At 38.4% G+C, this 23,216-nt stretch overlaps 1 protein-coding gene across 1 annotated transcript; it reads left to right on the top strand.

The window, feature by feature from the left end:
* Positions 1–1,260: 1,260 nt before the first annotated feature.
* LOC112048077 (acylamino-acid-releasing enzyme) lies at positions 1,261–22,886 on the top strand. The gene is made up of 14 exons (XM_052884161.1): positions 1,261–1,332; positions 2,362–2,573; positions 2,945–3,117; positions 3,667–3,809; positions 4,635–4,766; positions 5,596–5,728; positions 5,965–6,098; positions 7,496–7,712; positions 8,604–8,722; positions 9,555–9,699; positions 10,384–10,515; positions 15,108–15,405; positions 16,945–17,154; positions 18,836–22,886. Exons 1-14 carry the CDS (start codon positions 1,303–1,305, stop codon positions 18,936–18,938), a joined length of 2,181 nt encoding a protein of 726 aa, XP_052740121.1. The 5' UTR covers positions 1,261–1,302; the 3' UTR covers positions 18,939–22,886.
* The last annotated feature ends 330 nt before the right edge of the window (positions 22,887–23,216 follow it).

Raw genomic sequence — 23,216 nt, 5'->3', positions numbered from 1 at the left:
CGCGATGGATTTACAAAACGGAGGTCCTGGGTTCGATCCCCGGCTGGGCAGATTGAGATTTTCTTAATTAGTCCAGGTCTGGCTGATGGGAGGCTTCGGCCGTGGCTAGTTACCACCCTACCGGCAAAGACGTACCGCCAAGCGATTTAGCGTTCCGATACGATGCCGTGTAGAAACCGAAAGGGGTGTGGATTTTCATCCTCCTCCTAACAAGTTAGCCCGCTTCCATCTTAGACTGCATCATCACTTACCATCAGGTGAGATTGTAGTCAAGGGCGAACTTGTAAAGAATAAAAAAAAAAAAAAAATGTTACACAGATAGTTTTTTATATGTATATATCCTGAAGGATATATATTTGTATATACTTCGCTTTGACTTGACTTATGTGCACTTACTTCTTCCCTACCCCAACACTACCCTTGCCTTACTGTAACCTTTCCCCACCCCCCATGTGCCAAATTGGATCAAACTGCACATGTGTGTTTTGTTTAAAATTGGTTAAGTAGTTTAGGATTCCATTGATGACAAACAATGTGACACATGATTTATATATAGGGTGCTTGGAAGTATTTTCATAACTTCAAAAGAGCCGAACTGCATAACAAATTTTTCTTTAACTAGACATAAGAACTTTTTATGTTTTCATACAAAGTAATTCAAATAATTCCAACTATTCATGTAACACACGCCTTTATCTATCCTTGCATTTTAAAATACGTAATCGTAGTGGCAAGAATGTCGATATCGACGAGATATTGCAACTGGCACTCCGCACTTTACTAGTAAGCTACTTTATGATATTTATCAATGAATATGTTTGACTAAATCATAATATAAAGATGCGATATAAGGGACACAATTTAAAATCAATTGTGGCATCTTTCAAACTTTCGCCCAGTAATGTGTTATGTTCCAGGCATCCAGAAATGCTGGGTAAGAACCCTTTCTGGTGATTGGAAGGAATATAACCTAGAGTTATGGGAAATACTCCCAAGCACAGTATATTAACTACTACTATGCTTTATAATTGCTTGACTGAGAGTGTGGAATTTGGAAACAGCTACCTCCCTATGCCATTATGATCCAAAGTCTATGGTAGAAGCATGGGCTGACACACTTCTTTTCTATGAACATTGAACAAAGATGCTAGAAAATTTGCATCATGAGGTTTAATTTATTAACATTTGTTTACTTTTCCACCCTTATCACTTGAAATTACAATGAACGACTGATAAGGTTTATCATTGTGTAATTTGCAGGTGAGGTATTTACAACACTGTACTACAGTGGTGCGTTCCAAGATGGGTGACATATGGAGGATGAATTCCCATGTAAGTTTTTAAAACATTTTTGGCTACTATTTTATTGAAGAATATCATGGTTTTCACTTAATATTGGTGTAAAAGGCAATATTTTAGTTTTTGATAGTAAACTAGGTGATCCGCTATATAAACTGAGACTGTTGACTTGACGCAAGTGTGTATAGATACACCAGCAATGACACCATTCAGCAATGCTACTTGGCGGCTGAAATAAATAAGTATTTCTTTGGATGGACTCTGTCACAAAAAGCTTATTTAAAAAAAAAAAAGAATATTTGCCATATCTTTTGTTAATATGACCAATATCCCTATTCCCCACCAACTAGTTGGGTAAGACAGTATTAGGAGTGGGTATGACAATAGACCAACGGGGAGGGAACAAACCACCACCCCTCAGTGAGGAGTCCAACCGCTTTTTTTAGACTATTTTGAGGCTCTAATTTACTTTACTACTACAAAAAGCTAAGGATGTAATAGGATATCTACTATAAGCTACAAACACCATCCCATTCCACTTGGTTTATTGTACCAGTCCAAACTGTCTAACATGCTTAAAAATATAATAAAAAAGGTTCCTAGAGCTGAATATCATGTATTCTGGCTGGCTTCCAATGGAAATTATTTGTACGACAGCATCTGATACAATTTATCTGTTCCTAGTCAGTCATATATTTGACTGATAAGTAACATGTAATATAGAGAACATAGCAGTATTATGTGCTTCCAGCATTGAGGTCATAAAATAAAAGGACACACAATCATGAAGAAAATTTCACTTAAATGACCAATTTTGCTTTGACAGTTTTAGAATTATTATTTTTTAGAATTATTAATATAGTCCGATATTCAATAAAATTCCAAATTCAGAGCAAATTTAACCTTAAGGATTGAGATTAAGGTTGAATTTGCAAATGCGACTACTTGAATTGAGTGCCAAAAAGTTGTGTTTGGCACTCATTGAGTAGGGTTTTTCGGTCGATGAATTCGGCTTCCAGTTCTTAAAAATTAAATTGTAAATCACTAAAATTTATTTTTTAGATGGAGGATGTAATAAAATCTTATAAAACACTAACAAAGATCCCCTCCATAACCGATGGGAGGTTGAATAACAACGCTACTAGAGTGACCTCAAGATGGGCCATACGGAACTTGGATAAGGGCAAGCAGACACACTATCTTGTAGATTATTTACTGGATGACAATCTGGGGGTAGTTTCACAGAGCCCTTTTGGGGTTGACATCAGTCATGAGTAAGTAGTTGTTGATCTTACAGTTCAGATTTTTTAGAAAAGTTCCTCTGGTACTGAATCTGTTTTTAAGTTAAAAAACAACAGGTTGATCTCTCAGTAAAAACTTAGTAAACTTAGAATACGGATCAGGGTCACATGACCCTGACGCAACTTAAATTTCATATGCACCCCAAAAGTGCACTAAGCAATTAAAGAAGTTTTCACTTCAAAAAACCGTGATTGTTTTTTTAAATATAATTATGCATAATATCAAATAAATACCTTTTATTAGTAAATTCCACATAATCTTTGCAATGTTTGCTTGAATCATTATCAAATATAATTTGCTGAAAGCATGCATACTCATATAATACAAAATTTTAACTTTTCAGAATATTAACAGCAGTGTCCCCAAAAGAGACGTTCAAAGCGGTGATCAGGGAAGCGAAAGATGACAAGGATGGATCAAAAAAGAAGTTTTTCCTTGAAGTGTGGTCCAGCGCCGGCCTCAAGCATTCCATAGATCTAAATGCATTGGACATACATGGTGATGTCTATGCCGATGGTAAGTTCATTATAAATACCATTACGTAGTTATCCATTCACTTGTCAAATTCTTTATTCACAATATTGACTGCCCTTGAATCTACAGTTGTAAAAGATGTATAAAAATGTATTAAAAACATTTACTTGTGATACCATTGATGAGTTCCTTAATGATAAAGATGCTTGGAGGCCATTGGATCAGCGTCTACCTCCACACAGGAAGTCAAGCTAAAAGAAATTTTAACGATGTTAACAATTGTAAATTATTGTTTGATTTTTTTCAAAAGAGCTACTGTTGAGTTTCTTCTCGACTCTTAGTAGTAGAACTTGCCTTCCGAACCGGTGGTAGAGTCTTTAGAAATAGTCGAAACTTGTCGTTTCAAAATTGCTTGTTAACTAAGCCTACTTAAAATAAATGAATTTTGATGTTACATTACAACTATAGTGCGCCTAACTTCTAGTCTGCTTTGAAGTTACAATGATTTTTGTAAGCCTCGTGTTCATGACGTTCTTATTTATATTGTATGGATATTATACCTAGATATAGACTAGCGTGTTATTTTTTCAGCGGAATTCGGTAGTCTAGACTGGTCATCGGATGAGACCAACGTAGTATATGTCGCAGAGAAGAAAGTGAAAAAATCGGAACCGTTCATCAAGAGGAAATCGGTCGACGATATCATCACGCCAGCCAGCAGGAAGCCTGAGCCGGTATGTTGTGCTTAAAATTCTTAAATAAGTATTTGTAATTTTAAAATTCAAACTATCTTAAGTGCTATTCATAATATAATACATATTATAACACAAAATTCTTCGCTGCGTCTGGTCGCAAAAAGTTCGAAATCTACCGAACGGATTTTCATGCATTTTTTTTATTTCACAATAAACAGAATGATACTTAAAGTTGTTTGAAATATCACTAAAATTGTTGGAGGCGTCGATAAAAGTAAAGCTTTAATGAAAAAACTGCCTATTCCCCTTGAGATATAACAAAACAATGCATGGTGGATAATGCGACAGATAAAATGTTTTAAAATTTTTAGTGATCCGAACATTTACAATCAATTTTCTCCAAAATACCTCTAACTTCAAAGGAGATGGTCCATTTCAGGTCCACTCTTGTACCCCATATCATTAAAATTTAAAAAATACAAGGATTTTATAAAATTTATTGAAGTGAACAAATCTAACTAAATAAAAAACCCAAGTTTTTGAGTTATATCAAGATGGCGCCTGTAGAGCAACTATGACATGCCAATTGACAGCAAACGTCAAATCGATTACTGCATTGAAAACGTCTGCTATCCGCAATTATTACCCATACTATTGTTGCATTTCTTGGGAGATAATGAATATTATTTCGAAAGAATTAAAGTAAATTCGTAGAATTGTATAATCAAAACTAGTTAAAAAAATATCTTCTTTTATTTCCGCTAGTGTACAATGACTGATCCTGGGCTCCATACAATTTTGGACCATCTCCTTTGGTACATATATCAATATTTATTGTTAGTTTTAATTTCATGACATGTTCAGGGTCAAGAACACTTGTACCGTGACGACTGGGGCGAGCAGCTGGCCGGCAAGATTGAGACAGTGGTGGTGGTGTGCAAGCTGCCCGAGGAGACCTTTACTGTGTTGGACTTTGTTCCTGGAGGGCCCGGACAGGTAAGCTTAAGCCACTGAGACCCTTAGGCCATGACATTGTGGTGTTTGATGCTTTTACTACTTGTGAGTCTTGTCTTGCTCCGGTGGTTGATGCATCGGACGGTGTATTGGTACTTCGGCGCAATTTTAAAATAAACGATTTTTCTTTCTTTTCTTTCTATCTTCTTTCTGTGGAGCCATGAAGTCATAGTGCCAAAATTTTTTTGAAAATAAAGGGCTGGCTCTTTTTTTGCGCAAAGGATCAGCCTGGCGCTCCAGCGCGGAATTGCAATATTTTTTCCGTTTCACTTATACCATGTGGGCATTGTTTGTATAGTTAATAGGATAAGATAGCTTACGAGTAAGTAACCTTTAGTTAAATCTAAAGAAATGATAAATTTAATAATGGCAAAGTGATATTGGTCCAAAAACAACTCTTTTTCGTCTCGAGATACGTCGTTGTCACATCTTAAAAATAACCTCCCTTGTACTCCGTGGTCAGCGCGGAACCTATCACTATCTGTTTTGTTCTACCTCTTCTTTTCATCGTGATTCGAATCATATGCTCCTCGCTTGACTGCATACGTGAGATGAGGTTTTTAGTGTTTAACCCCTCAGCCTACCTTCAGAGGTTGCTCTCAAATCTGTGGTACTTCTTAGCGGTATCACTTAGCGGTGGTCTCGAAAACATCAAGCGGGTTGCAGGGAGCCGCTGGATGCTGGCGGCTCGAGACCATTTGTTTGGAAGTCCATGCAAGAGGCCTATACCCAGCAGTGGTTGTCCATCGGCTGTTAATGATGATAATAATTAATAGACATATTGTTATTAATTATGTATTTCGATCTATAGGTGAGGTTCTTACCAGACGGAGAGACCATAGTGGGAGTGACATGGGAGACAAAAACGTTGGGCCGCTTGGGTCTCATCTACTGCACTAATCGACCGTCCTTCGTATTCTGCATCACCTTCACTGGCACTTTTAGTGAGTTCACTATTTATACTTCAACTTTCATTGTAATTGTGAATCATAGCTACTCATTGAAATTAATCCTCGGATTGGAGATATAACGTCAAAACTAGATAATCCATCTTTTGTATATTCCACTGTCTCCTTAACTTTGCTCATTGATTCAATTCTTATAATAAGTATTAAAAATTATTGACTTAAATAATAATTGATTTAAAGATTTCTTTGAGTTTCTATAATATAATTTGTAGAAATACTGAGCGGCGAGAACAAAGCGGTCCGCTCGCCGCGCGTGGCGCCCAACGGCGACTTGTTCTGGCTGCAGCGAGAGGCGCACGGGCCGCACCACGCGTGCCACCAGCTCGTCAGACTCGCTGCGGACGACGTGAGTTGATAAGTTGTAAATATTTACTGAGCGGCGAGAACAAAGCGGTCCGCTCGCCGCGCGTGGCGCCCAACGGCGACTTGTTCTGGCTGCAGCGAGAGGCGCACGGGCCGCACCACGCGTGCCACCAGCTCGTCAGACTCGCTGCGGACGACGTGAGTTGATAAGTTGTAAATATTTACTGAGCGGCGAGAACAAAGCGGTCCGCTCGCCGCGCGTGGCGCCCAACGGCGACTTGTTCTGGCTGCAGCGAGAAGCGCACGGGCCGCACCACGCGTGCCACCAGCTCGTCAGACTCGCTGCGGACGACGTGAGTTGATAAGTTGTAAATATTTACTGAGCGGCGAGAACAAAGCGGTCCGCTCGCCGCGCGTGGCGCCCAACGGCGACTTGTTCTGGCTGCAGCGAGAGGCGCACGGGCCGCACCACGCGTGCCACCAGCTCGTCAGACTCGCTGCGGACGACGTGAGTTGATAAGTTGTAAATATTTACTGAGCGGCGAGAACAAAGCGGTCCGCTCGCCGCGCGTGGCGCCCAACGGCGACTTGTTCTGGCTGCAGCGAGAGGCGCACGGGCCGCACCACGCGTGCCACCAGCTCGTCAGACTCGCTGCGGACGACGTGAGTTGATAAGTTGTAAATATTTACTGAGCGGCGAGAACAAAGCGGTCCGCTCGCCGCGCGTGGCGCCCAACGGCGACTTGTTCTGGCTGCAGCGAGAGGCGCACGGGCCGCACCACGCGTGCCACCAGCTCGTCAGACTCGCTGCGGACGACGTGAGTAGTAAAGATTTACTGAGCGGTAAGAACAGAGGTTATAAATATAATAGTTTTAGCAGAAGCTTCAAACGTGGGTTTAAAAAATAAGAAAACCAATGTCGAACAATAGTTATGATTCACAAGATTAACTTAATTAACAAATCGAACTGTAACCAAAAAGACCCTAGAATGAAAGAGAATGACCTTGAGTGGAGGCACTTGTGGACGTTGTGTGTAGGGTTAAAGGATCCTTTGACTGTTAACAAACACTCCCCTTTTCCACTCAAGTCACTCTCCCCGCCCATACCAAGTAACCCATAAAGAATTACACAACAAGAAATGTGAATGGTTTGAACGCGACTCGCCGACCGTAAGACGGGCGCCTTACATCGCAACTCGTTCCCGCGAACCAATCGCTACCCCTTTTTAACTCCCCTTATTTACGTTTCGTTTCAGACTACTATTTCTTACAATAGCTTCATTATATGAGACTTTCATTTGGTTTAAAGATATTTCCAAAAAAAGAAAAATTTTGCATATCAATGTTTTTACAGACTGTGCTTTATCGCGCCTTGTCAGGTTTTTTCGTCCAATTCTTTTTAACCAATCAATCTCTTTGAAATGCTAATTATTGTTCAAGGTCAAAATCCTGCTAGACTCAGAAGATGAAGAGATAGATGACAAACTAGTGTCAGTGGTAGTGGACATAGTGGAGAAAGAGCTGGAGATAAGCAACGGCGTGTTCTACGGCATCTACTGCGGCAGCTTGCCGTCCAAATGCTTCAGCGAGGACAGCAAGAAGCTGGTATTTAGCACTCAACAGCAGAACGAAATAAGGAGCTACGTAGTTGATACTGGTAATCAATTTGAATGAACTAGACTGCTCTGACATACTGCCATACATACCTGCATCGTCCTCGCTCTGTGATAGACGTACCGCCAAGCGATTTAGCGTTCCGGTACGATGTCGTGTAGAAACCGAAAAGGGGTATGGATTTTCATCCTCCTCCTAACAAGTTAGCCCGCTTCCATCTTAGACTGCATCATCACTTACCATCAGGTGAGATTGTAGTCAAGGGCTAACTTGTAAAGAATAAAAAAAAAAGAATATAAAAAAAAAATATTATGATATAAGTGCGGTAAGTTGAAAATTACAGCCTAGGCGATATTGCAGCTCTAACCGCAGGCGAGAGCTTATATTAAGGAAGCAGAGGCTGTAATTATTAAAGAGCACGTATGTCATCGACGTTTTATAACACATTTTCGAGGGAACACACTTTCTGAAAATGATTTTGCATCTTTGTCTGTTTTCCGTTTGAAGACATTTTGACACGCTTGTCATTTTTACATAGATAGCGAAGTGCGAGCACCAGCGTATTTTTTTAGGCAAATGCACCAAAAGCAGCCAGTATTACTCACTAAAATAGACAAGTCAATAATGAGTTTTTTTTTCACCTCGAGTCTAAAGCATCTCACAGTCGTCGTGTTCGGTTTTGTTTTATTTCACCTACTTAAGAACACTTGGGTTGACAACCCGAATTTAACAATATCTTAATTACGTAAATTCATTCAGCGGTTTGGAAGATATGAGGTAATAAAGAATATTACATACATACAAGGAAGACAAGCGTGCAAAAAACATAACCCTACTAGCAGTTGGGTAATTAATCTATACCTACATACTCGTAATAATGTAGAATAAAATCTCAATCCAATGAAATAGATTTATGCTACAATGGTGTTTGCAGAGACCCGCAAACTAGTGGATATAACGAACAACCGAAAGGCCCTGGGTTCGACGTCTGTGCTGTGCGTGCAGTCTGATGTCATCTTGGCCTCTTTCTCCAGCCTCACTACACCACCACAGGTAGAGCTAACTAACTTTCTCATTAATGTCTCTCTTACATAACCTTACTAATACTTGCACCATATCGCCGCCATTCCAGCTCCTAAATACCCTAAGGTCCATCGGTTCTTAAGGCTATGTGTCCCGCTAATTGTACTTCAACCATAATGTAGTTAGAATATTTATGCGTAAAAGTAAGTTTACCTACTGTTCGCGTTCAGCTTTGCTAGGAAAGGAAAAATAGATAGGACTTACTGACTGCTTTCTATCTTCTTTTCACTTTTCACCATAAAACATAAAACACATACAAGCGAACTGACGAATTGTCGCGATGCGCGCGCGCAAACGTATATAGGTATTGATGGTTTCAGTGCGACTAATTAATTTTGATAAGTTTTCAGCGGCGTGGACGAAGAAAGGGAGTTTATGCGGGACAGAGAGGTACTTAGAGGATGCGTTGAAGTAGAAAGAGATGGATGCGTTAGCTTGGCGCGAACACCTACAGCCATGGATGTGAATACATTTCAAAACTAAATATAATACAATTCAAATAAACCAGTCGTAATCTAATTAGAAATAATAAATATACAATTAAAACTTAACTCGCCACTGGAAAATCACGTCCATTAAATATTATAGGGGTAGGTAAGGATAGGATAGGGTAGGGTGGGAGTAAGGTAGGGTAGATGTAGGGAGGGAGTAGGGTAGGGGTAAAGTGGGAGTACAATAAGATAGGGGTAGGGAATGAGTCAAAGCGAAGCTTGACCGCTAGTAGTAATATATTTTCAATAAGTATTACTCAACATTTGGGAATCGCAATAAAAGATGTTGTTTTGTATTTGTTTTCCTACAGCTTTTTGCATCAAAACTGTCGAGTATGGTGCGCGACGGCGGCATAGAGTGGGTGCGCGTGAGCGCGCCCGCCGAAGTGCCGAGCTCCGTCGCCAACGCTAAAGTGGAGTACATGACCTTGAAATCGGACGCACAAGCTCCTGTGTGTACGTATATCTGTTTGTTACCTGCACTCATATTATAAAGGCGAAAATTTTTGTTCAAGTGTGTTTGTATGTTAGGAATGGAGATGAATATTACTCTGGCTGCTTTTCCGGAAAAATTCATTTTCGCGTGTGTCACACATTTTTGGGAAAATTATAAATATTGGTCCTTCAGTTCCTAGACTTTAGACATGTAATTTTTTCTTCAATTGTTTTTAAAAAATTTTAAATTTCAATTGATATTTGAATTTGTAAACACCAAAGCCTCTTCGTGTTTATCAGTTATTTTTTAATCATCTACACGAATCCAATGATATTTCATTCTAACTTTAAAGTATATTTTGATGAAATAGATGACCAAATCAATATCAAGCTAGATATTAGCCATAGAGAGCTACAAACACGATGTGAATTGTTTATCAACAAACAAATTAGGCAACTCTTTATCCCGGAAAATGTACGGCTCCCGTGGGTATTGTGTGTACCAGAATTTAACGCTAACTTCCTCTGCTAAAATTTTTTTTTTTTTTTAATTCAAATGTTTCAAAATTTTGTTCACGAGACATATAAACACTCCACTCCACTCCTAGCACAGTCTTTCCCGACTAGTTGGAGGGGAATGGTAATATTAGTCATAATATGGCAAATATTCTTTTTTTTTATAAAAAAAAAAACCTTCGTCCACAGCATCGTTCACGGCGATATACTTCGGGCCGGACGAAGGCAAAGTGTACCCGCTGGTGGTGTGGCCGCACGGCGGGCCGCACTCCGCCTTCTCCAACTCCTACTCGCTGGAGGCGGCCTTCTTCAACCTCATTGGTGAGTTTCTGTTTCATATTCTGTTCTGTGATGTAAGTTTACACTTGCTAATTTGTCTGTGTAAACCTCAGACTAATTACATAAGGACTCATCATCATCATTATCAACCCATATTCGGCTCAATGTTTAGCTCGAGTCTCCTCTCAGAATGAGAGGAGTTAGGCGAATCACCACGCTGGCCCAATGCAGATTGGCAGACTTCACACACGCAGAGAATTAAGAAAATTCTCTGATATGCAGGTTTCCTCACGATGATTTTTCTTCACCGTTTGAGACACGTGATATTTAATTACTTAAAATGCACACAACTGAAAAGTTGGAGGTGCATGCCCCGGACCGGATTCGAACCCACACCCTCCGGAATCGGAGGCAGAGGTCATATCCACTGGGCTATCACGGCTCTAAGGACTAGTATAGACCCAAATTCACGAACAAAATTGTCTGTCATTTTTTAAGAAAATCGAGTTTAGACTTATACTAAACCGTTTTGTTACACCATTAAACTACACAAAAAAGTATCTTACGGAGCTCTTTAATCGACGAACACTTACATCTACAGGGTTAATTTTCGTAAACTTGCAATTATTTCAGAAATAGTTTAGAATCGATAATACTATCGATCTATGATTTCAAAAACCCTCCTTAATTTTGACATTTTTTGAAATAATTTTTCCATGAAAATACACAATGTATGGACATAGTGTATCACTGAAAAATCCAGCCGCGTAAAGATACCTAACTATCGCAAGGAAGCGGCTGGTAAGTAGGTAACTGTCTCTAGTCAAAACAAGTAGGTAGGTGTAGGTCCCACGTGTAAACAATCTTATCGCTCCAACCTTTTCGTCTTGCCGACAACAAACGCACCGCACGCGGTCGCACGGTACGGGAGAAGGGGAGAGGGCGGCTTTTGTTTTAAATTATTGAATTGAATCAGTCAGTTACGTTCGTGTCCTTGACCTAATTACTGCGCGTGCTTGCAAAGTTTTAAGTTTTTAATTAAGTGACCCGTAACCGTTATGTCTCGATCAGTGTACTCAAATCGAGAATTTTATGAAATGGTGCGCTGTTACAATTTAAGTGGTGAAAGCTTAGTTCGCGCGCAAGTGTTATATCGGACTGAAAGCATACCTCGGCTGCAGAGACAAGGCTTAAACCCCAGGCTGCCATCTAGAGCCACAATTTTAGCGGCAACGCAAAGACTGTTAGATTACGGGCAGTTTACCACACCTAGACATGCTTTTGACGGCCGCGTGGCGCAGTGGGTAGTGACCCTGCTTTCTGCATCCACGGTCGTGGGTTCGATTCCCACAACTGGAAAATATTTGTGTGATGAGCATGGGTGTTTTCCAGTGTCTGTGTGTATTTATACATTATATAAGTATTTATATGTAGTATATAATTGTATATGAATATTATAATATCAACTATCTTAGCACCCTTAACACAAGCTACTCTGTATGCTTACTTTGGGGCTAGATAGTGATGTGTATTGTTTAAGTATATTTATTTAAAAAAAAAAAAAAAAAAAAAAAAAATGCTAGTGGGAGAGGCGGCCACAGGCAAATTACACTTCAACTGGAAACTGAAATTTTACAGTTCTTCGAACGTAAACCCTGCGCTAGCACGAACGATGCAGCTCGACGTTTTAGTGTGAGCCAATATTACGTGTGGAAGTTACTGAACACAACGGGACTCCATCCTTACCACTACCAACGCGTACAATCTTTACACGACAACGATGGCCCTGCTCGTGTACGTTTTTGTGAGTGGTTACTTGCAAATGAAAATGTTAATATTTTATGGACTGACGAAGCATTGTTTACGCGCGTAGGAATTTACAATAGTAAAAATGAACATTTTTGGGCCTTGAGTAATCCACACGTCATTAAAAGTAGTTACCATCAAGAACGATTCAGTATAAATGTATGGGCCGGTATAATTGGCAATGTCATCGTGGGTCCTATTTTTATTGAAGGTAGATTAACGGGCGCAACCTACCTGGATATGCTTAGTGGAGTCATAGAGGAGATGTTAGATGATGTGCCACTAAACCTAATACGCAACTATTACTATCAACACGATGGTGCTCCGCCTCATTACGCAAGTGATGTGCGCAATTTCTTGAACAATAAGTACGGTAACCAATGGATTGGACGCGGAGGCCCGGTACCGTGGCCAGCTAGGTCTCCAGACTTAACCCCACTTGATTTTTACTTGTGGGGTGAAATTAAGAGACGTGTCTATGTGGAAGAGGCACAAAGTGTTGATAATCTGCGTGACAAAATAAGTGCAACCTTTAATGATATTAAAAGTGACACAGAAACACTTAATTTAATACAAAACAATTTAGGCAAACGTGCCCGTTTGTGTGTTCAACGAAATGGCCTACATTTTGAGCAACTTTTAAAATATTCATAAATAAACTAAATAGGTACTTCGACAATATTAATGATTAACCTGCCTGCAATTATTTATCATCTAAGTAATTGTGTTTTTCGTGTTAAATTGTTATCATAACTTTTTAAAAATATCTAATAATAAAAGACATTACGTACTTTACCCATCTTCTTAGTTAGTTTAGTCTAGGTTAGTCGTGTAGGTACTTGAGCCCAGCTGATCGCATCGCGTCGAACGAGAACCGCACCGGGCGGCGAGAGAGCATTGAACTTGATTTTTAGGTAAGTGCCTACAGCATATTAGACTCATATCTTACCTACTAGTACTCTACCTACAATGTACAGTGCCCTTGAGTTTTTAAGAATTAGGATTTCATTGGGAATTTTTCAAATCCTTGTAACTTAAAAACTACCATGATTTATGCAATAATTTTCAAATTGTATTTTTATTTTGCTTTTTAAATTTAAAATTCAAAATAATGAAAGTCTATGAAAATTAACCCTGTATATAACATCGACTCTATAGATACAGTTTTTATAATCGCATTAGATCGTTGATCATATACTTTGACAGAAAAAAAAGTCTTGCGAGGCAGGTCCTTTTGTAATTAGTCTGAGGTGTAAATTGGGGGAGCGTCAGCAGAGCAGAAATATATTATTAAATTATTTGGATTATACAAGGGCAGACGTGTGACATTGAAAAATTACCAACCAACCATTACAGAGCAACTGCTCACAGTCGGATGATAATTTAACAGATAAATTAAATTACATCTGCTTTGCTGATGCTACTTTATGTTACAAGGTTGCCTAAGGTGTACAGATAGTCGCGTTCGTGTACGCGACCATCTGTACACCTTAGATCGATGCCTCATTAGTGCGTTGCGTTGCATCGTCGCAATGGATCGACGCATTGTATGCCACACCTATGATGCACAACGATGTAGTACAGGAGGACGACTCACGCACCTACTCAGTCTGAACAACACATACAAAACAAATAAGTACTGTCCGTCTTCCCATAAAACGTCGCATGCGACGACGCAACGCTTTAATGTGGCATCCCATTCAATATATGAAAAACGACGCACGTCGACGCTGCAACTTAACGTAACGTGACGCACTAATGATTATCGCTCACTATTACATTTTTTTCGATTTATTTAATTTTATTAAAGTTTACTAAAACTAAGTGTCCATTATAATTTTATGAGTTTCACAATTTTTATTTATATTTTTTTAAAATAAATTACAGTCTAAATAATAAACTATTGATTTGAGAAAACATTTTTCTATAATATAAAGTCTGTTGGATAAATTATGCAATGTTGTTATCTAAACTGCAAAAGCATGATTTAATGATATGAATATTGAATGTGAGATCATCTTTACTTGTCCATTCTCTAATATATTATGTCATTCCAGTCAAAACATTACATAACTGTCTGTCATAACCATGGCATCAATAAGGCTTGGTTTTGCAATTTTTAATATTACAATCACAAATAATTTTATTTCTAAGATTTGGTAGCCATAAAAATAGAAAACCTTGACAAAATCAATGTACATATAGTCAGCAAGTAAAACAAATATTTGGTTCCAATTATGAATTATTTCCTGAAAACAAATTTTCTGGAATCACAAGCCATCAATTTGGGAAAGACCTGTAAATAATGTCAAGCTTGCTTAAATGTGAGCTTCAGCATTTTGTCCATGCCTCTAAAACCAAATATTTTGCAGTTAATACACCCTAAACTCCTGTAATTTGATTTTATTATCTAGCACTTGCAATCATAGCTAAAAAACCGTGCAAAGTGACTGCCTGTGGTAAAAAAAAAACCGAATGATTAAAGGGATTTTAAAATGATTTTAGTCATTTATGAGGTTTTTATAAACCACTGCTAGGTTTTTATTTTAGGGACAGGCAAATTGTCCATTAATATCCGGCCGCTCAGATATTGCGTTTTCTGACAGGTCGTGATCGAATGGGACAAACATATTCAATTACAATTGCCTCGTTTTTGTCTCATATCTACAAAGACCAACAGTTGGCATAACCTTGATACAACGCAGCCAACTTTCTACTTCAGCAACTTTCTACGCCAGCTCGAAGTTACGTCGCCCATTCGATTACGACCTGTCAGAAACGCAATCTTTGAGCGTTCGTATATTAACTGGCAACATTGTCGATTCCAGGATTTGCCTGCCTCCTGATAAACTATCGCGGGTCGACCGGCACGGGGGACGCGTCAGTATTCTTCCTCCCCAGTCGCATCGGCTCCGCTGACGTCGAGGACTGTAAATTCGCCACTCAGAAAGCTTTAGACCAATACCCTATTGATGACAAACGGCTTTTGTTGTATGGAGGCTCTCACGGGGGTTTCTTGGTGTGCCACTTGAGTGGCGTGTACCCTGACTTGTACAGCGTGACGGTGGCGAGGAATCCCGTCACTGACTTGGCGTCTATGTCAAACACGTCCGACATTGCCGATTGGTGAGTTCTTATGGATATAGTCAATCTTTTCTGAGAAGTTCACTTGGCATTTGATGTAGAGGTCAGATGATAGACCAAGCGTGTATAAATTGAAGGCGCGTTATCACTGCAGATATTATAATCACTATACATACCAATGTGACTGTCAATCACTTGATTGTACAAAGCCAAACTGACTTCCCAGAATAGATTGATTATAGTGTATTTTAGTAGTTTTGTATGTATGGCTCTGCATGTATTTGTGCACGTTTTAGTTCGATAAGTCAGGTTTTGTTTGTGTTTACAATTTAACTTGTGAAGTTGTGTTATTTGATCATTGGTTGTTTTTTTTTTAAATACTCGTCGTTGACCTTTGCTTTTGTGCATTTCCATTTGTCCATTGACCTGTTGCCATATTAATGTGTATTGCGACATTTTGCATATATCCATCCTAATGCGCAAAATCTCTGTTCTCAAAAATTTTGAAAGTTGTGTACAAGGCAAAGTCAAACTCAAATCCAAAATTTGCGAGACAGTCAGAACTTCTAATAACTCTTCCAAACTCAATTGGTCTTCCTTTACGAGTCGATGATTCATATCGTCATCATTGCGTGCCATCCTGGAACCTAATTCTGCCGGTCAATAAGCTAAAAGCTTCCCTATCTTAAGCCATGCTTTTTAGCTGCGGATAGTCTAGCCCAATCCATTTCCTCATATCGCTCAACTATTTCCGTCTTCGGCGACCGGGTGCTCTTGATAATTACTAAAAATCATAATGGACACTTAGCCATCTAACGTACAAAGTTATTAACTATCCCGAAAATGTCCTTTAGGATTTGCCTCGGTCCGTATAAACTATCGAGGTTCGACCGGCAACGGCGATGCAAATGTGCGATGCCTGATGGGCAACATTGGGGATTATGACGTCAATGATTGCCTTCTCGCTTTAAACACTTTGAAAGAGCAGAATAGGGTATTAGAAGATCATTGCGTATTGTACGGCGGAAGCTTTGGAGGTTATACCTCCGCGCATTTGGCGGGGAGATATAGCAAGCTGTTTAGAGCTATGGTGCTGAGAAATCCTCTAATAGATTTAGCTACTAAATCCAATTATGCTGACAATCCAGATGGGTGAGTATGATTTGAATGGGCTTTTTGGAGATTAAGATTGGCGATCCAATATGGATCTAATCTTTTCAATTAATGAAAAATGGTAAACCATTCCATTGGTATTGCATGCTTGCTTCTTATTTCACCTTATCATGCTTTGCTTCATTTGGAACGCATTATTTTTGTTAGAGTAAGAATTATTTTTAACTTTCAAGGAATATCTATCAAATAACATCTCAGTTCAAGTTTCTTGAACTCTTCAAACATACTTGTCCCTTGATTATTAAGAAAAATAGCCTTTCATTAGTTGTAATTGTTCATGACTGAAACAATCAAACATGCCGACATTTTTCACATTCATAATATTAGTAAGATTGGCTCTCAAATTAAAAACAAATCATAATGGAAAGTCATCAAAGTTATGCAGTTTCCATACTTCAAAATTTGTAGGTGCGCTGTGGAAGCTGGGTGGCCGTTCTCAGAGGAAGGTCCCTTGAATGAGGACAAGTTGCTGACATTGCGAAGAGTTTCCCCAATAGTTCACGCGCAGAACGTGTTGATTCCCACGGCTCTGATGCTGGGCTCCAAGGACAAACGCGTGCCGTACTACCAGGGTCTGGAGTATGCGCGCAGGTTGAAGGCCAACGGGGTCAAGGTCATGTAAGTATTCATAATGAGTAAGGAGCAAGGAGAGTTTCTAGCGACTACGAATAGCTTCAGTGGCAATCAATCGTCTATATATTTATCTTTCTACGATAAAATATCACCTTGACAACAAGCTTAATCTGAAATTTTTTGATAGACAGTTTAGGAGAAAGCGATTACTAGGGCCATCTGTCAAAATTATGGTTTTTTTCCGCAAAGCAAAGGGCCCAAATTTGTATAAAGCCCAAGCCTGGTCTATGTACAAAGACAAATAAAAAAAAACATAAAACGATCAAACAATCTTTGTTTATTCAAATCTACGCATTCACGTTCAATATAAAGAACTGAATATACAGGGCGTCCCGTAATTAATGGATGAAACGCAAATGGTAGATACACCCACCTAATTATTTAAAACTGATTTGAATAGTTATACATAAAACTCTAGGGTGACCAAGTTATATTTTTTTTCGGATTTTTCAATTTCTTCTATCTTGAATCAGTTTTTTTAATGCTGTAGCTGCTGTAATTAAGATTTTAAAGATCTGATTTTTGTTAAACATTACAGATTAAATTATTATCAATGTACTGTATTACTATATTTACAAATAATGTTTTTTTTGTTTTATAGAAAATGCTTTGAGTGTTTAGGGGTATTTATTTTGTATATGCTGTTCTCGTATATCACAAATACCTATATAGAAAATGCTGCACTCTTCAATATCTTTTTATTAAAATCTATTAGGTTACATGATTCGACCGAACTATAGTCGAGTTAGGTACGAACTGCTATAGGCGACATTCTGAAAATGCTTATCCCGCATTCTGTATATTATGTTGCAATACGTATGTGTGTCCCATTATTATTTAGTTCTATTTAATAGTTTTTTCTTATTGCAATGGTATATTGATTATTGTACATAGACCAGGGCCTGTAGTTAAGAGGCACGTCGATTCTCTTTCTACGATCACAAACGCTTTCAAAATTGAAAAATGTATAGGAATGACATATGCTTTCGACAGGTCTCGTGATCAAATTGTCAATCGGATCTGTCATTCCCATACATTTTTCTAGTTTTCGAAGCGTTAGCGTTTGTAGAAAGAGAACCGACGCGCCACTTGGCGACAGGTTCTGTTTTAATTTTTTTAGAATTAAATCTTCTTTACCTTACCTACCTTATCTTATCGGCCGATAGACGTTCATTGCTGGACATAGGCCTCTTGCATGGAACTCCACGCACAACGATCTCGAGCTGCCAGCATCCAGCGGCTCCCTGCAACCCGCTTGATATCCTCGGTCCACCTAGTGGGGGGTCGATCAACATTGCGCTTTCCGGTGCGGGGTTGCCATTCTAGCATCTTGGGACCCCAACCTCCATCGGCTCCTCGAACTATATGGCCTGCCCAATGCCACTTCAGCTTCGCGACTCGCTGAGTGTGAGTGACTTTGGTTCGTCTGCGGATCTTCTCATTCCTGATTCGATCACGCAGAGAAACTCCAAGCATCGCTCGCTCCATCGCCCGCTGAGTGACTTTGAGCCTTCTAATAAGGCCCATAGTCAGCGACCTAATCTCGGATCCGCTCATCACTGGCAATACGCACTGATCGAAGACTTTCGTCTTCAAGCACTGGAATTTCGGACGGAAAGATGTCCATCTCCTTTGCTTTTTTTTAATTTTCTTTGTTAATTTGTAGCGTGTACATGTACGAGGACAACCACTCGCTGAGCAGCGTCCCGGTGGAGATGGACAACCTGCTGAACGCGGCGGACTGGCTCATCACGCACATCAAGCCCTAGCGCTGCAAGGAGCAGTGGGGCGCGTACCTCAGGGAGTTCGCCTTGCATCTGCTGCAGGAGACCGTCGCCGACTAGAGCCGAGACTGTTGTCACAGACCAGTGCTAGACAGTGATGATGTGAGTTCGAAAAATGGTGAATTTTCACATTCTCCATTTCAAAATAGTGTTTAAGTATGTGGCTAAAATGGTGAATTTTTCCATTCTCCATTTCAAAATAGTGTTAGTGTTTAAGTGTGTGGGTAAAATGGTGAATTTTTATATTCTCCATTTTGAATTTCGTGAATTGGACACGACTCAGTGTTAGTGTTTAAGTGTGGGTAAAATGGTGGTTTTCCACATTCTCCATTTTAAAATAGTGTTTGTCAACGATCTCCTATTCAAAAGTGGATGCACAATCAGCGACCAAAAAACGTCCCCACTCAATGAGTGCCAAACTTCTTGGCACTCAATTCAAGTAGTCGCATTTGCCTTGAACTTAAGGTTGAATTTTCTCTGAATTTGTGATTTTATTGAATATTGGACTATATTTAAAGGCCTTTAGGTATAGTTTTCTTTGCCAATAATTCTAAAACTGTCAAAGCAAAGTTGGCCAGTTTTCAAGTGAAATTTTCTACATGATTGTGCGTCCTTTTACTATAATAGGTCAATGGTGTATGTGTGAAAAATGGTGAATTTTCACATTCTCCATTTTGAATTTCGTAAGCTGTATACGTAACAGTGTTAGTGTTTAAGTATGTGGGTAAAATGGTGAATTTGCACATTCTTCATTTTGAAATTCCAAAATTTAGTTTTTTTACTGTGCCAAAGTTTATTGCTACGACACTGTGTTATAGACAGCGTTTAAGTTTTGTACATGAAATGGGGAATTTTTACATTCTCCACTTACATTCGAAAGTTGCATAATTTAATGCTTACTGTACCAAAACTTGTCTTTATGGTATGTATGGTAAATGGTCTAAGTTTTTAAGAATATTATGCGCTAGGGAAGTGAGATTTGGCAGATAGAGAAAGTGCTGAAAGCTAATTTTTACAAGTCATATGTGTTGAAAATATATTAAAATGAGTATTATTATGTATTCGTAAAATAATACCACAATTCTTCATGAAATATCAATAGATGAAAAGTACAGTCTACGTAACTGTAAAGGTTGTGGATAAAATAAGTTATAAAAAGTGTAATTTTTATGTATAATTAGAATCCGATATTGTTTAAATATTTTAATGCTATTGCTGTGTGTGTGTGTGGCGATTTTTCAGAAAAAACGAAGTCGCCTTTTTTAACCGACCTAAAAAAGGAGGAGGTTCACAATAATTCGTCTGAATCTTTAGTATAATTCAACTAAGTGTTTAGTTTAGGGACTCTCAAAGTATGACGTCGCTCTATAGCGCATACTTTGCTCTTATAAAATGGTCGTCAACCCTTGACTACAATCTCACCTGATGGTAAGTGATGATGAAATCTAAGTTGGAAGCGGGCTAACTTGTTAGGAGGAGGTTTCTACACGACATCGTACCAGAACGCTAAATCGCTTGGCGGTACTTCTTTGTCGGTAGGGTGGTAACTAGCCACGGCCGAAAGCCTCCCACCAGCCAAAGACACGTTTGCTTTTATTCAATGACCTCTAGGTGTCCATTTAATTAGCTAATTTAACTAGATGGCTGAGGCTTAAACACCACGTCGCCATCATTTTGTGGTAGAGGAAACATCTCGAACAGATCCCAGGACTCGTGACCTTGGGTGTAGGTTTAAAGGATCCTTTCAGATTTAATTGGCACTCACCTCCCCTGCCCGACATGTTCTTTATGTCCACACTAAACAATTTATGATCAATAATTACAACACAAGACATTATCGCACAAAATCACTAACAGGACCAGCAGCATGACGGTGTTCACGCTGCCTAATAAAGACCTGAACTTAAGTCATCAAATACCTTCTTATTTATACCATCACTGTTGTAACATCTTCATACAAATACTTCCTTTTTATAATAATGTTAATACCACTCATAATTGGTAAAAAAATTATTTCAAAACTCTACACATCTAAGTAGAACAGTTACTAAGGAAGTCTTAGTAGAATTTAAGTAGAATTAAACTTAATGGTCAAGTGTATGAGTATAATTAACTTTCTAGTATATTGTTCGAATAATGTTATTAGATTATTCTAATCTAACGAAAAAACTATTAGCTTTTGTACATAAATTGTAAGAATGATATTCTAACTTTCGGATGCTCTCGCAATATTTCTTCTCTAGGGATTATCAGCAATAGAATGTGAACAATAAGTAATATTGTAGCGGTTAAGGGAAAAATAAAGGGTTAAGCCTTAAGATTCAACATGGTTAATCTTTAATTCTGATTCATTTATTATTTATATGTCCATAAAATACTTTTCTACTATATTTTTATATTTATGTGTGGATACAATTTTGTTGAGATATTATTTTTTTTAAATATAATTTTGTCATGTTTTTGATATAATTTTCTTGTGTTTATGATATACGCAACTTTTCAGATTGATATTAGAATGAGATAAATGCTATTAGTCAGATTACAAAATTATTAATAAAATGTCATTATAAGTCATTTACGCTAAGTCGGTTAAACCATAGATATAAGGTGTATTATCTATACTAGATTCTGTAATAAATGGTATAATAACTCACACAGCATTAAAACAGGACGGCGTGTCTCTAAATAAAGGTGTGAAAAGATACAAATGTTGGTCTGTAAAGGTCATAGCTCATTGGACTTATTACCGCCTCGTCGCTCGGTGTCCACACGTCAACGCTTGAATGGCGCGTATTAACCAGTGAATGAAAATTAGTCCGTCAATCATCGTCTTTGCGCGTAAACCACTCTCGGATAGCGCGGTAACTATTTGGATCCCATGGTCAATAGTAAATAGTCAATATTCATTTATTTCAATTAGTCTTAGTTTACAAACACAAGATAATGGTGATAAAAATTACTCGAAAATTTAAAATTAAATTCACGAGGGTTCTAAATACGCCTTGGTCCGAGAAGAGTCCACAACAAACTCAGCCAGGCTTTTTATTTTTTATTTTATTACTATTTAACAATAGGTGTAAAAGTAGTTGAAATTATTAAGAGCCGTGATAGCCCAGTGGACATGACCTCTGCCTCTGATTCCGGAGGTTGTGGGTTCGAATCCGGCCCGGGGCATGCACCTCCAACTTTTCAGTTGCGTGCATTTTAAGAAATTAAATATCACGTGTCTCAATCGGTGAAGGAAAACATCGTAAAGAAACCTGCATGCCAGAGAATTATCTTAATTTTCTGCGTGTGTGAAGTCTGCCAATCCGCATTGGGCCAGCGTGGTGGACTAGTGGCCTTGCCCCTCATTCTGAGAGGAGACTCGAGCTCAGCAGTGAGTCGAATATGGGTTGATTACGTAAAAGTAGCCAGCCATGTAAAACATTTTATTTCCAAGCTTTTTTGTCGTTTATATATTCATTAACACTATTATACGACTTTTCTACAAACTTGCGTTTAATAAAAACTTTGAAATTATTGAGAGACATGCCTGTGGTTTCATGTGTCAGTTTAATATAAAAACATGCCTGCATATATTTTCATATTAAAGTAACGGGAACTACCAGAATCTGCTAGTAGTAGTATTCTATACAAAGAATACTTACCACTCAAGGCGAGGCATGTCATGGCGCTGGGTGGTTCCAATGAGCTATGACCTTTAATGGCTTTTGTATTTAAATCTCTGACTGTATAAATCTTTTTCATACCAGCTTCTCTGGTATAAATGACTAAAATACTACAAAGTTAAAAAAAACTAAACGTTTCTAGGTCTAAGTTCTAAGCATAAGTACCTAAATACTTATCCAATATGTGTAACGAAAAACTACGAATTTAAATAATAAGGAAACATTGTTATAATGTACTTATACAATATAAAGATTTCAATAAGCCAGTTGTTTTTATTTCGTAGTGAGAGATATGAAGACCAATAGCAACAAAATCGAATATATCACTTCTCTCCAAAAGCAAAAATGCACGTTTCGGTAATTAATTAGGTACCTACTGATTTTTACCCGACTGCAAGAAGGGTTATGTTTTTCGCGCGTATCTTGTATGTATGTATATATGTATGTAAGTATGTATGTATGTAATATTCTTTATTACCTCATATCTTCCTTAGATAGGTGAAACTAAAAAAAATATAACAAGACGACTGTGAGACGCTATAGACTCGAGGTGAAAAAAAAATTTTTTTTCCTAATATTGCAATATGGGTGT

This window comes from Bicyclus anynana, chromosome 11 (assembly GCF_947172395.1).
Source record: "Bicyclus anynana chromosome 11, ilBicAnyn1.1, whole genome shotgun sequence".
Classification (NCBI taxonomy): domain Eukaryota; kingdom Metazoa; phylum Arthropoda; class Insecta; order Lepidoptera; family Nymphalidae; genus Bicyclus; species Bicyclus anynana.
The sequence above is the reverse complement of the archived record's forward strand: the minus strand, read 5'-3'. Positions and strand labels throughout refer to the sequence as shown.